Genomic DNA, 13,850 nt, shown 5'->3' on the forward strand with positions numbered 1-13,850 from the left:
CATGAATATGTGCTTCGTTGGAACATAGCCCATATAAACTCACTCCACTTTCTGTTGGTGGTGTGCACAGTTTACTACATGGATACTTAAATATTATAAACTGACTTGGATAAAAGCTGCCATCTTCCTGGCTAAAGAGGCTTCCAGCCCATGAAATTGCCTAGCAAACATATGTGCAGTATATAACCTTTTCACCAAATTTCTTCTATCCCCATATACATTTTTCAATTAATTTTATTTTCCTTAGACCCCTTTCTTATTGTTACTTCTATATGAACATATTTTCTTGGTCCTACAAGAAATACCCCAGTTTATGATAATTCAAAAAGAAAAATCTTTTCTGTAATTTTTTCTCGTTTGTTTGTTTTTGTCTTTTTGACAGCATTTGTGCATGTTTCATTTGTGTTTCCTCTGCATAGTTAATTTGTCTACTTCAGGTGGGTTTTTCACACAGCACCTGAGACATATCCCGCCCTTTTTTTTACAAATTGTAAAATGCAATTGTAAAATCACAAAAATCAACGGGGGGTCAGGTGCACTAGCTGAAATTACTTTGAACTCGGGTTTTTAAAGAACTGACTAGTTTTCAATTTGTCTGTGGCCCTTCAATAATTTTAAACTCCTTGGAATAGCAAATAAGTCATACATATTATAAATATTGTGTACACCTTTGTTGTATAAATGGTAATAGCCATTTCTTTGGGAAAGGTAGAGAACCATAAAATAAAATCCTTAAGTTTTAATAATCAGAGTAGATATTCTTCCCACTCCTCATAGACTCATAGACTTTAAAGTCAGAAGGGACCATCATGATCATCTAGTCTGACCTCCTGCACAATGCAGGCCACAGAATCTCACCCACCCACTCCTATAACAAACCCCTAACCTATGTCTAAGTTATTGAAGTCCTCAAGTTGTGGTTTGAAAACCTCAAGCTGCAGATAATCCTCCAGCAAGTGACCCGTGCCCCATGCTGCAGAGGAAGGCGAAAAACTTCCAGGGCCTCTGCCAATCTGCCCTGGAGGAAAATTCCTTCCCGACCCCAAATATGGCGATCAGTTAAACCCTGAGCATGTGGGCAAGACTCACCAGCCAGCACCCAGGAAAGAATTCTCTGTAGTAACTCAGATCCCACCCCATCTAACATCCCATCACAGACCACTGGGCATACTTACCTGCTGATAATCAAAGATCAGTTGCCAAATTAATTTCCAAAATTAGGCTATCCCATCATACCATCCCCTCCATAAACTTATCAAGCTTAGTCTTGAAGCCAGGTATGTCTTTTGCCCCCACTACTCCCCTTGGAAGGCTGTTCCAGAACTTCACTCCTCTAATGGTTAGAAACCTTCGTCTAATTTCAAGTCTGAACTTCCTAGTGTCCTTAGTTATCTTCTTCAATTCCCAGGACTTTTGGGGGGGCTGCTTGTGCTAAATGGTCTCCCGTGTTCTGTGAAAGTCTTCAATTGTTTCCTACCACCTTTGGGGGTGAGTGTTTTTGTGGATACAGACTAACATGGCTACCCCTCTAATCCTTTTTTTTTGGGTGTTGCCTTTGAAATAATGCTGGTTCTACTGCACTGAGTAGCCAGCATTAAAAGAAGTTTCTGCTTATCATGTCAAACAGATGAGTTGTTTTGGAGTGTATTGCTAAGCCCTGAATGGCAGTGGTTGGAGTCTTTCACAGATCATGTAGGATCATCTGGCTGAAGCAGCTTTGAAAACCACAGAGAATTGCAGAAGATAACCAATTTTAAGGCACGGTGGGCCCCCAGGGTTTGTAAATTACTTTTTAAAAGTAATTTTTTATAGGTGATATGCTGTTATTAAGCAACTAATTTTTCAAAAGGAATATTATTTTTATGAACAAACTTTTCTAAATTAAATTTTAAAATATCAGTTTATAAGAACAACAGCACACTCTAGGATGACTGTGTTTATCAGTCAACATGTAGTTAGTGTTCCTCTGCTTCTCATAAGCAGCACAACTAATGTGGCATGTACAGTTATAGACCTGTGAACCCCTTGTGTGGAGGAGTATTTTTTATTTTTCTCTTCCCGCTACCCCATAGCAAACTGGCTCTCTAATATACTTTCTATTCCTCAGCAATACATATTGGAAGGTATTTGATTGCCCAGCTGCATGGAAGAATGATAGTTGTTAATTATGTGTCACAGGAATGTATATCGATTATACAACAGTCTAGGCTACACAACCATCTCAGTACAGTGTTTCATACTGAAAAGTAAAATGCTCAACCAAATTAACAGGCTGCTGCTATGTATGGTCTCTTTAAAGGAGCAGTGAACTTGGTAAGATTTTGTGAGCGTTCAAGTGAGAAGGACTTCAAGAGAGAAGTTTTGGGGGAGCACTTGGTGCTGGAAGGGTTGTTGAGGTCCTCCTGCAAAGAGTAACTGGATGGTGAAAGCCTGCATGCTTGTATGTTGGCTGTTGGTGTCAGGGCTGTGAGCCACAGCAGCATAGTATTCTAGGCAACCAGAATTGCAAAGCAGGTGGTGAGTGTGAACTCCTTGTTGGGCTGGGTGAACCCCAAAGTGTGACACAACAAGTAATTGTTTTTCCCTCTTTTTGTTACAGAACTCTAGCTCTTGTTTTTCCTTAAATAGCTGTAACCTTTAAAAATTACACACTGTTTTCAAATAATCAGAGGGGTAGCCGTGTTAGTCTGGATCTGTAAAAGCAGCAAAGAGTCTTGTGGCACCTTATAGACTAACAGACGTTTTGGAGCATGAGCTTTCGTGGGTGAATACCCACTTCGTCGGATGCATCCACGTCGGATGTATTCACCCACGAAAGCTCATGCTCCAAAACGTCTGTTAGTCTATAAGGTGCCACAAGACTCTTTTTCAAATAATGTAATCTTAGGTTTTTAAAAAAATTACTTCATAATTTTTGTAACTTTTGAAGCAGAGGATTTTCCTAGATGTTGTTTACATAACCTTCACAGCTGTAAGTAATGTTAAAAAAAAACAAATATATATGTTTAGTTGCACATCGTGCACACCAGCAAAGCTCTGCTTTTGCTACAAAATAAATTAGAAGTTTAGCTTCCTTGTGTGGGAGAGACAAGAAATACTTAATCAAACAAGCACCTTGCTGCTTCAAGAAACAAACTGAAAACAAAATTGGGTTGGAGAGCTGAATCTGGAGTCCAAAACTTTGTATAAAAATTGATATCTTGTAAGCTGGTTTGCAAAGCCTGATGCTGCTGACAATGTATCAGTTTCGAGTGTTTCACGACAAAGGCGATTTATGGTTTTTTGCTCTGCAGAATTGCATAACACTGAACATCCTCAAAGTGGATTTGGTTCTTCAGAGCACTACAGTGAATTCCAAGAAGAATAGACTAGAATCTGATTATAAAGCAGCAACTGTACAACTAAGAGCTTTAGAGGTAAGCTTTGCTTTTTATTTCTTGATGTATTGGTAAATCAACTTTGAAAACACACTTTTTGCCCGGAGGCCTCTGCACTCAGGAATGGGCTGCTTCTGTTCTCTTTCTTAGTAATAGGTATCTCTACTCCTGTTGCTAAGGTTTTGTGCTTTCTGAAGCTTGCATCAGTTCTCCAGTCCCTTTCCCTTCCAGGTGAAAAGGAGCTTTGCATCCTCATGCTAACCAAGATGGCTGCCTCTTCTGTGAAGATGTGCCCTAAACATTTTAAACAGTGTGGAACTGGCATAATATCCTGCATAGTGGGCCCCTTTGGCCCAGTCTGTCATTTAGAAATGTCATCTTCCTCCAGTGAGTAGCTCCAGTTGGGGCCAACCTCCCAGAACTGACACTTGGTAGTGGACTGACCCAAATGGGATCTGATGAAGATCTGGAGGAAAGCACATTCAAGTAGGATAGGGTTGAGACCCTAGTTCTCCATAGCTGTTTTCCTTATCCTTTTTATTAAACTCCTACCTTTGGGGAGGCCTGGTGGAATGAGTGGGAGCAAGTTTCTTCCCCATTGCCATTTCTCCTACACTCTGACTTTTAAATGTTAGAAAGTAATGCGCTAAATGTTTCACATAAACTAATTGTATGGAGGAATTTAGCATATATGGTAGACATGAGAACTTTCATAATTTCTGACCTGATCCTGCAAGTACAAAGTGAGAATTTGTGTGTGTAAGAGGGGTCCCATATTTTCAGTTCACCTGTGACCTGAATCAATATCACTTGTTTGACAACTGCATGCAGCAGAAAAGTTGAAATAATATAAAGTTTTCAAGAAACTGCAGGCAAAGGTACAGAGACTGGTGCACAAAGTAGTAATTAGTATGAGGTATTACAGAAATTAAGTAGTGAAACTAAATTAAAACCTACACATTATGATTAAACATCAAATTAATTGCCAAATAATCAATAGACAGCCACAGATCACATGTTACTCTTGCTGCCATTCGTGAAGATTAGAGCAGGGGACAATAAAAAAAAAAATCCAAACCAGTGGTGCCTGCAGCCATATGCACATTACGCATAGTGCGTACTATTGGTGGGGTAGAGCTGCTCCGGTGCCAGGCATCCCAACCTGAGTGACACTGGAACACTGCACAGTGACTCACAATGCCACTGGCTGAGATTTGTCCCGGTCATGATGGAGGGGTGGATGGGCCAAACTTGAGTGGTGCCGTGCTGAGTTAAAGTGAGAGTGGTTCAGTTCTGCATACCATGTGAAAAATTTCTGGTGCCGCTCCTGTGAGAAATCCGGGGAACTCTTGCTAATATTGCATTTATTAATAATGTTTCTCTTACTAAAAGTTGTTAGTCTTTAAACTATTGTTATAAGACCAGAATGGCCCATAAAACCCAATTCATTCCCTCTTCCAGAGGAAAGAGGGCTGCATATGTTCATGTGTGAGTTGTCAGCACTGGGATTCCGTGGGAATAGTAGCACATTGGGTATATTTTAGACACTTGGATTGAAATGCATTTTCCTTCCCAAAGTGTATGCTTCAGAATGTGTCACGTTAGTAGCAACAGATTTGTGGGGTTTTTTTGTTTGTCATGGCAGCTCAAGTCAGAACCTTAGTATTATTTTAACAACTTTTTGTATTTAATTTGTCTAATGAGCATGAGAAGCAAGTGCGTGTTTATGACCCATATTGAACAGTAGGGAGGATTGTTAGCCCCATCTGCTCATTGGATAATTGGCACAGTCGCCTTTGTGTTTATGATGATTGAAAGAGACTTGTTAATTGTCTTGCTTTGATAGCTCGTTAATTTTTAGGTTCATTTGGTGTAATTTTTTTAAATGGTTGGTATTAAACTCAGTATGTACGTTGTTATTTTTTCTTTTAGGCCAAGTTTGAAGAAAATGCAAATTCTGTTTTCCTTCTGTATGAATTGCCCATCTTTAATTATTTAAATACTGTCACTAAGAATGCATTCAAACACACATGCATGGGAAAATATTGGCTACTGGCTACTATGTTTTCTTTGACTAGTTTCTCATTTCCCACAAAACCAATTGCACTGCTTATGAACATAAAAGAATACAAATTGCTTATGAAAATAGAATGCGAGAGGGTTCTAGTATCCAGTAGCATGCCTCTCAGTAGCTATGCCTTAGCTCCACTCTAGCATAGAACTCTCTCCCTCACTGCCCAAACTAACCTCTCTTCCTGAATTAGTTCTTATATTGTCAGCTGAAATAACAGTAACACATAGCTCACCCTATGTCTTCTCCCTTAAGCTAGAATTTCCCTCTAGGACCCATCTATTCCAGACAGTAATTCCCTGTGCCCAGAGGGGCACTCTCACATCCCTTATATACAGGGTGGGATTAACTAACTGTACTTGCCAAATGTTAGCATTTCCATGAAATATTCGAACACATCATAACTGGATGGGTCTATAGAAGGTTCCACATGTATGTACTTATATACATACTTAAGCGTGTGTGAGAAAATACCCATCTCATGTGATAGCCAGGTAATAAATATCAGTCATGTGATAAATGAATTTATCACACACATTTGAATGCCTCACCTACCTACTAATCCATTTATCCTGGTATTTATTCTAACACTCGTAGCCCAGAACAGCTTCAAACACCTACTTTTTTTTCTTTTTAAAAAATCAGCCTGCCCCAATATGTTTCCTCCTTCTCTTCCCAAATACATGTGTTCCCCCAAAATTACAGCTGCCCAACAGCCGGGACAGGCAAAATTCAGTGATGTGCCTAAAAACATCGCTTTAAGGCCTGTTCCATGCAGCCCTGCAGAGTTATAAATGGGAGCTTCTAGCCTTGGAATTGCTAGAGATGACAGACTATAAAACTGACATTTTTATGTACAGAAAAACGATGTGTCATTTTCACAGGTTCTTTTTGGCTTCTTTTGAACCCCGTACGTTTGGACTCATAGTAATGAAGGCAATTGGCTTTTAAAGTATTGGGATACAAAAAATAGTCCAGTTACATTTTGAAAACTCACTAAAATGTTCCTAAATATTTTTCTGTAACATATAGCATGAATAAACACATAGTGGAGCAGATGTGGTGAGGGATGTAGGTTTCATTGACACTCATTTTGAGTGACCTGTGTAACTCACTTTTGGCTTGTGAGTAATTGGGCCATCCCCAACTTATAACAATAAGTTTTATGCTACACCACACCATCATGAATTCTTCCTTTCTGTCTATATGCACACAGTGCCCCCCCCCAAAAGCGTTAACACAACATTAGAGAAATCAAATTTTCAGAACTAAAAAAAGGTAGAATTAATGCCAAGAATTTGCAGTAATTTGTGCTTTAAAAATACCTACATAGAGGGTTGAAAAATCCATCTTAACTTTCTCCTATGCTTCTACTTTAAAATGGGGAACTTTTTAAATCATTATAAAATACCTGTTCAAACTGGGTAGTTCTTTACAACTTTACATATGCAGTCTTTAATGCCTTGCTTGATTTTTAAGTTGCAATGAGATCTACAAAACTAGCCTAGTTTTTAGAAAATTAGTACAGAAATTTTAAAATTCTGACTATTAAAAGCTGAATGGACTAACGTTCAAGGTAACTATTACATGGTCCTCAGGTATACAAACAACAGAGCTTGATATGAATCAGAGTCTCAAACCAAACTAGCACTGAATTAATCTAAAAAGCCTAGCATGAATGTTTTAACATGCTGATTTAAACTTTCATAACTTTATAACTGTTGAACTAATTTTATGAACATTTATTTTGTCCTTAAGTGGAAGGTCCCTAACTCTATGGGTATTTTTATACTTTGTGGTTTTATTGCACTTTTTTCTGAAGATCTCAAAACACTTTAGAAAAATGTATTAAATCTCATAACACCTCTTTAAGGACGATAGAGAAATATGATTTCCATTTTACAGAGGGTGAAACAACAGGCACATTGAGGTTAACTTGCCCAACTTTGTCTAACTTCAGAAATACTGAACCACTATTGTCCGTAAAACAGGCAAATTTGCAAGCTATGCAGGTGAACACTTCTGCTCAGGATTTATGGAATATGTTTTTGTCTGACTCTCTCAACCTCCTCCCTGCCCCCACCATATGCAGAGCCTAAATGTTTGAATGTATATTACACATGCTTTGGGAAGAAAAACTTCTCCTTTGGATTGATACCTAGTGTAGAAAATGTCAGTCAAAAATATGTATGCCAAACTCTTGAACACCTGCAAGAATTGAGGTTGCATTTGTCTTAAGTATAACTGTTACTACTACTTGTGTTATGTTATTTAGAACAGTGATATGAATTAATCTAATTACATTGACAGAGAGTAACTTAAACAAGTTTTATTGTAAGTACCCTCTCTGTAGGTTTGTCAGTATATTTTTAAAATGTGAAACAGACACTTCATCCAGTAGAATACACAAGTATTGAGTCTTTAGTTAACTGTATACATTTTAATACATTTTTTGGTCCCATTTTTGTCCCATGTGATTCCTGGTTTATGTAGGGGTGTAAATGTATGAAAATTACATGAAAATTGGATATAATTGACTATTTGTGCTTTCAACAAAAGTGAAAACAAGATCTTAGTCCCTGCCCCGAGGAGTTTACAATGTAGAGATTCTAGCTTTGATTGACAGACACATGTAGCACTATTTTTCTAAATTTGCTCTTAGTCATTACTATGAAACTGTTACTTAGTATCTTTTGCCTGTAATAGTAAAGGTAGCATATGAGAGATGAAGAAAAATACATTATTTCCTATTTAACATACAGCTAATCTGTTTGTACTGTATAGTTTCAACTTAAATATTCCTCATAATGCAAATCCTATTTACTAGATGGCTCTGTCATGTTTAGTAGAAAAACTAGTGCTAGTTGGGAGGCATGATGCAAAATAAAGAAACGCTTGCACAGACAATCCAGGAAGTTTCTGGAAAGTGTAGGGGACAATTTCCTGGTGCAAGTGCTGGAGGAACCAACTAGGGGAAAAGCTCTTCTTGACCTGCTGCTCACAAACAGGGAAGAAATAGTAGAGGAAGCAATAGTGGATGGGAACCTGGGAGGCAGTGACCATGAGATGGTCAAGTTCAGGATCCTGACACAAGGAAGAAAGGAGAGCAGTAGATCAGAGACCCTGGACTTCAGAAAAGCAGACTTCGACTCCCTCAGGGAACTGATGGGCAAGGTCCCCTGGGAGAATAACATGATGGGGAAAGGAGTCGAGGAAAGCTGGCTGTATTTTAAAGAATCCTTATTGAGGTTGCAGGAACAAACCATCCCGATGTGTAGGAAGAAAAGTAAATATGGCAGGCGACCAGCTTGGCTTAACAGTGAAATCCTTGCTCGTCTTAAACACAAAAAAACAGCTTACAAGAAGTGGAAGATTGGACAAATAACCAGGGAGGAGTATAAAAGTATTGCTCAGGCATGCAGGAGTGAAATTAGGAAGGCCAAATCACACTTGGAGTTGCAGCTAGCCAGAGATGTTAGGAGTAACAAGAAGGGTTTCTTCAGGTATGTTAGCAACAAGAAGAAAGTCAAGGAAAGTGTGGGCCCCTTGCTGAATGAGGGAGGGAACCTAGTGACAGAGGATGTGGAGAAAGCTAGTGTACTCAATGCTTTTTTTGCCACTCTCTTCACAGACAAGGTCAGCTCCCAGACAGCTGCACTCTGCAGCACGGTATGGGGAGGAGGTGACCAGCTCTCTGTGGAGAAAGAAGTAGTTCGGGATTATTTAGAAAAGCTGGACGAGCACAAGTCCATGGGGCCGGATGCACTGCATCCGAGGGTGCTAAAGGAGTTGGCCGATGAGATTGCAGAGCCATTGGCCATTATCTTTGAAAAATCATGGCGATCGGGGGAGGTCCCGGATGACTGGAAAAAAGCTAATGTAGTGCCCATCTTTAAAAAAGGGAAGAAAGAAGATCCAGGGAACTACAGGCCAGTCAGTCTCACCTCAGTCCCTGGAAAAATCATGGAACAGGTCCTCAAGGAATCAATTCTGAACCACTTAAAGGAGGGGAAAGTGATCAGGAACAGTCAGCATGGATTCACCAAGGGCAAGTCATGCCTGACTAACCTAATTGCCTTCTATGATGAGATAACCGGCTCTGTGGATGAGGGGAAAGCAGTGGATGTGCTATTTCTGGACTTTAGCAAAGCTTTTGATACAGTCTCCCACAGTATTCTTGCCAGCAAGTTAAAGAAGTCTGGGCTGGGTGAATGGACGGTAAGGTGGATAGAAAACTGGCTAGATGGTCAGGCTCAATGGGTAGTGATCAATGGTTCCATGTCTAGTTGGCAGCCAGTATCAAGTGGAGTGCCCCAAGGGTCGGTGCTGGGGCCAGTTTTGTTCAATATCTTCATTAACGATCTGGAGGATGGTGTGGGCTGTACCCTTAGCAAGTTTGCAGATGACACTAAACTGGGAGGAGTGGTTGATACGCTGGAGGGTAGGGATAGGATACAGAGGGACCTAGACAAATTAGAGGATTGGGCCAAAAGAAATATGATGAGGTTCAACAAGGACAACTGCAGAGTCCTGTATTTAGGACGGAAGAATCCCATGCACTGCTATAGACTAGGGACCGAATGGCTGGGCAGCAGTTCTGCAGAAAGGGACCTAGGGGTTACAGTGGACGAAAAGCTGAATATGAGTCAACAGTGTGCTCTTGTTGCCAAGAAGGCTAATGGCATTTTGGGCTGTATAAGTAGGGGCATTTCCAGCAGATCGAGGGATGTGATCATTCCCCTCTATTCAGCACTGGTGAGGCCTCATTTGGAGTACTGTGTCCAGTTTTGGGCCCCACACTACAAGAGGGATGTGGATATATTGGAGAGAGTCCAGCGGAGGGCAACAAAAATGATTAGGGGGCTGGAGCACATGACTTACGAGGAGAGGCTGAGGGAACTGAGATTGTTTAGCCTGCAGAAGAGAAGAATGAGGGGGGATTTGATAGCTGCTTTCAACTACCTGAAAGGGGGTTCCAAAGAGGATGGATCTAGACTGTTCTCAGTGGTAGAAGATGACAGAACAAGGAGTAATGGTCTCAAGTTGCAGAGGGGGAGGTTTAGGTTGGACATTAGGAAAAACTTTTTCACTAGTAGGGTGGTGAAGCACTGGAATGGGTTACCTAGGGAGGTGGTGGAATCTCCTTCCTTAGAAGTTTTTAAGGTCAGGCTTGACAAAGCCCTGGCTGGGATGATTTAGTTGGGTTTGGTCCTGCTTTGAGCAGGGGGTTGGACTAGATGACCTCCTGAGGTCCCTTCCAACCCTGAGATTCTATGATTCTATGAACGCTGCAATAGTCCATCTCTTCCACCACCAGATTTTAAAGCAGAGATCTACATCTGGATCTAGGCAGAGATCAAAACTGTGGCTCTCTTTGTGAAAAACACATTCATATATTTTACAATTGTGCGCTCAGTTTGATTCATTCACTCAGCTCTGCCATCCCTTTAGTTAAAAAAACAAAAAACAAAAATTTAAAAAAGCCAGAAGATAGTTGTTTTTGAAGGGAGGGATTATTTTCAACCCCTGTAAACAATCTGCTATGATTTCACAAACCAACTCTCTGAATCTGACATGATTACATCCAGTATGCTAGTTCTAATGGAGATGGTGGAGTTGGAGTGTGTGAAATTGATCATTTTTGTCATTAAACTTCCTTCTGTGGTTCTCTCTCTCTCTCTGACAATTGAACTTCATGCAGGGTCACAGATCAGTTGACTGTAACTGAAGGCAATGGAGTTTTCTTTAAAATAAAACATCTTTTATATTTCTTCTATACTAGCAACAAGTTTCTGACTTGGGTGAAAAAAAACGTGTTCTTTTGGAGAAGTGCAAGGGACTGATGAGGAAAGCTAGACATGCGTGTAATCTCAGCCCTGATCAAGAAATTCCAAAAGACTTTCAGACTGTAAGTATTAAAAACAAAAGGCCACATTTTTATAAGGGTGTAATGCGGGGCTGGTGCAAGAATGTTTCATGCCCTAGGCGAAACTTCCACCTTGCACCCTCCACCATCCCCGAGCCCTGCGGCAGCTCCTCCCCCTCCGCCCTGAGGCGCCCCCTCTGAGGCAGCCCCCCCCCCTCCTGGGAGCTGTGCAGCAGCTCACCTCTGCTCCACCCCCTCCCCAAGCCCTGCAGCAGCTCCCTACCCCTCCTCCACCCTGAGGCACCTCCCCTGCAGCAACTCCCCACACCCCCCTCCGCCCTGAGGCACCCCCCTGCGGTAGCTCCCCCCCCCCCCGGGGAGCCATGCTGCAGCTCCCCGCCCCAGCTCACCCCTGCTCTGCTTCCTCCCCGAGCACGCCGTCGCTGCTCCCGCCTCCCAGGCTTGCGGTTCCTAAACTGATTGGCACCGCAAGCCTGGGAGGCGGGAGAAGTGAAGCAGCGACGGCGTGCTCGGGGAGGCGGCGGAGCAGGGGTGAGCTGGGGCGGGGAGTTCCTCTGCGTGCCGCCCCTCCCCCCCTTACTTGCTGCAGACAGCCCTCCCCGCGCCCTTCTGCCCCAGCTCCCTCTGCCTAAATGCCGGCGGCGACCAGGGTAGCCAAAGATCCGACTGCCACAGTCGCCGCGGAAGAAAATGCCGCCCTCCCAAATCCTAGCGCGGTCACCTAATAGGTTGCACCGGCCCTGGTGTAATGGTATAACATGAAGAGATAATTTCGCTACCTAAGACTGTTCATTTATAATATTCAGAACTATGCTCTTTTAGTGCACCTGCACCTAAAGCAAAATAGTCCGTTTGTGAAAGCCAGAAGGGTGAGTTCCCAATTTCTCCTTGCTTCCTGCCCCAGGTTCTTACAGTTGTGGAGTGCAAGACAGAGCAAGCACTTTTTCTTCCCTTTAGGGGCTCTACCCTGCCTTTCTGCTTTTCAGCCTGATCCAAAGTCCAGTGAAGTCAATGGGCTTTGGATCATGCCACTAGATCCCTGTTTTGATCCTCTGGTTAATCTCTTTCCTGACTACTTTAAGGGGCAAGTGCACCCTTTTTTCAAGATCCTTGTTATATAGCTTTGTAATTCTGCCCACCCCCTTTAAAAACAAACAAAACCCACTTCTCAATAAAACAAATCTGGAGTTCGTAAGACATGTTCTTTTGGAAGTATGTTGAGGCAAAATATGTTGGGGAAAACTTCATTCTGTGACAGGAAAATATTTGAAACACCATAACTTGAAAATTTATTAAAAGTCAGAAAAATGTTAGAGAGATTCTATCCTGGGATTATGTGCGTAATATGATGAGGTTTTTCTAGGGGGATATTGGGAGTAATAGGCTGGCAAATCAAAAAGAGTGCTTAAATAAGTGGTCCAATTTTCAAAAATGTTAAGCACCCAGCAGCTCCAATTGAAGTTTTGGACACAGAACAGAGTTAGAACCCTTCTATAATCTGAACTTTGGACATTCTGTTGATTGATTGTTTGCACTAATTTCCACCTGTTCCGGTTGCTGTAGTCCGGTGTGGGCAAACAACGGTCCACGGGCCAGATCCGGTCCACAGGATTGCGACACCTGTGGCGCAGCAGGGCTAAGGCAGGCTCCCTGCCTGCCCTGGCCCCACGCCGCTCCTGGAAGTGGCCGGCACCACGTCCCTGCAGCCCCTGAGGGAGGGGGCGCAGCAGAGGGCTCTGCGTGCTGCCCTTGCCTGTGGGTACCTCCCCCAAAGCTCCCATTGGCTAGGAACAGGGAACCACAGCCAATGGGAGGTTTGGAGGTACCCACAGGCGAGGGCAGCGCACGGAGCATTCTGCCTGCCTCCCTCCCCCCCCACCACCACCCAGGGGCCGCAGGAATGTGGTGCCGTCCCTTTCTGGGAGCGGCGCGGGGCTAAGGCAGGCAGGGAGCTCCAGGTAAGCAGTGCCAGGATGGAGCCCGCACCCCAACCTCCTGATCCAGCCCTACATTCATGGCCCTGCATGCAATTTCCCCACCCAGATGTGGCCCTCGGGCCAAAAAGTTTGCCCACCCCTGCTGTAGTTCTTCCCTCTGCTGTTGGCCTCACTTTTCCTGCCCACGGTGTTCCTCTACAGTCTTCCCTCCCTTTGTTTTTACCTTCCCTATCTCCTCTCCATCGGCCTATTGCCTCTTTTTGTCTGTCCTTTCCTCCATTCTTTTCTCTTATTAACTCTTCCCCTTCCTCCAATTCCGCCTTAATGCCACCTCCGCCTTTTCCTTCACTTTAAAATCATCCTGATTATAAATGCTTTAAAAAATACATGCAAGTAAGCTTTCTTGAAAGTTCATCTTGTCTCTGACCGCTCCACCCTGCACGCTACCTTGGCCTTTCTGTTTTGTCTTCCCTTGTTATGTCATGTATTCATTATGATCTCTTCTGGGCAGGAGGTGAATGTTTGTCTGGAAAGCACCTCTCTCAAAAGAAGTTTCCCTTTTTCTTTATTTTTAATTC

At 42.5% G+C, this 13,850-nt stretch overlaps 1 protein-coding gene across 1 annotated transcript in view; it reads left to right on the forward strand.

The window, feature by feature from the left end:
• SMC5 (structural maintenance of chromosomes 5) overlaps positions 1 to 13,850 on the forward strand; it is a 96,958-nt gene that overhangs the window by 68,604 nt on the left and 14,504 nt on the right. Inside the window, exons 17-18 of the mRNA XM_045021685.1 lie at positions 3,294 to 3,416; positions 11,231 to 11,356. Of these exons, the coding sequence (XP_044877620.1) occupies positions 3,294 to 3,416; positions 11,231 to 11,356 (249 nt within the window). The remainder of the gene's footprint in view (positions 1 to 3,293; positions 3,417 to 11,230; positions 11,357 to 13,850) is intronic.

Source organism: Mauremys mutica, chromosome 6, assembly GCF_020497125.1.
Source record: "Mauremys mutica isolate MM-2020 ecotype Southern chromosome 6, ASM2049712v1, whole genome shotgun sequence".
NCBI lineage: Eukaryota > Metazoa > Chordata > Testudines > Geoemydidae > Mauremys > Mauremys mutica.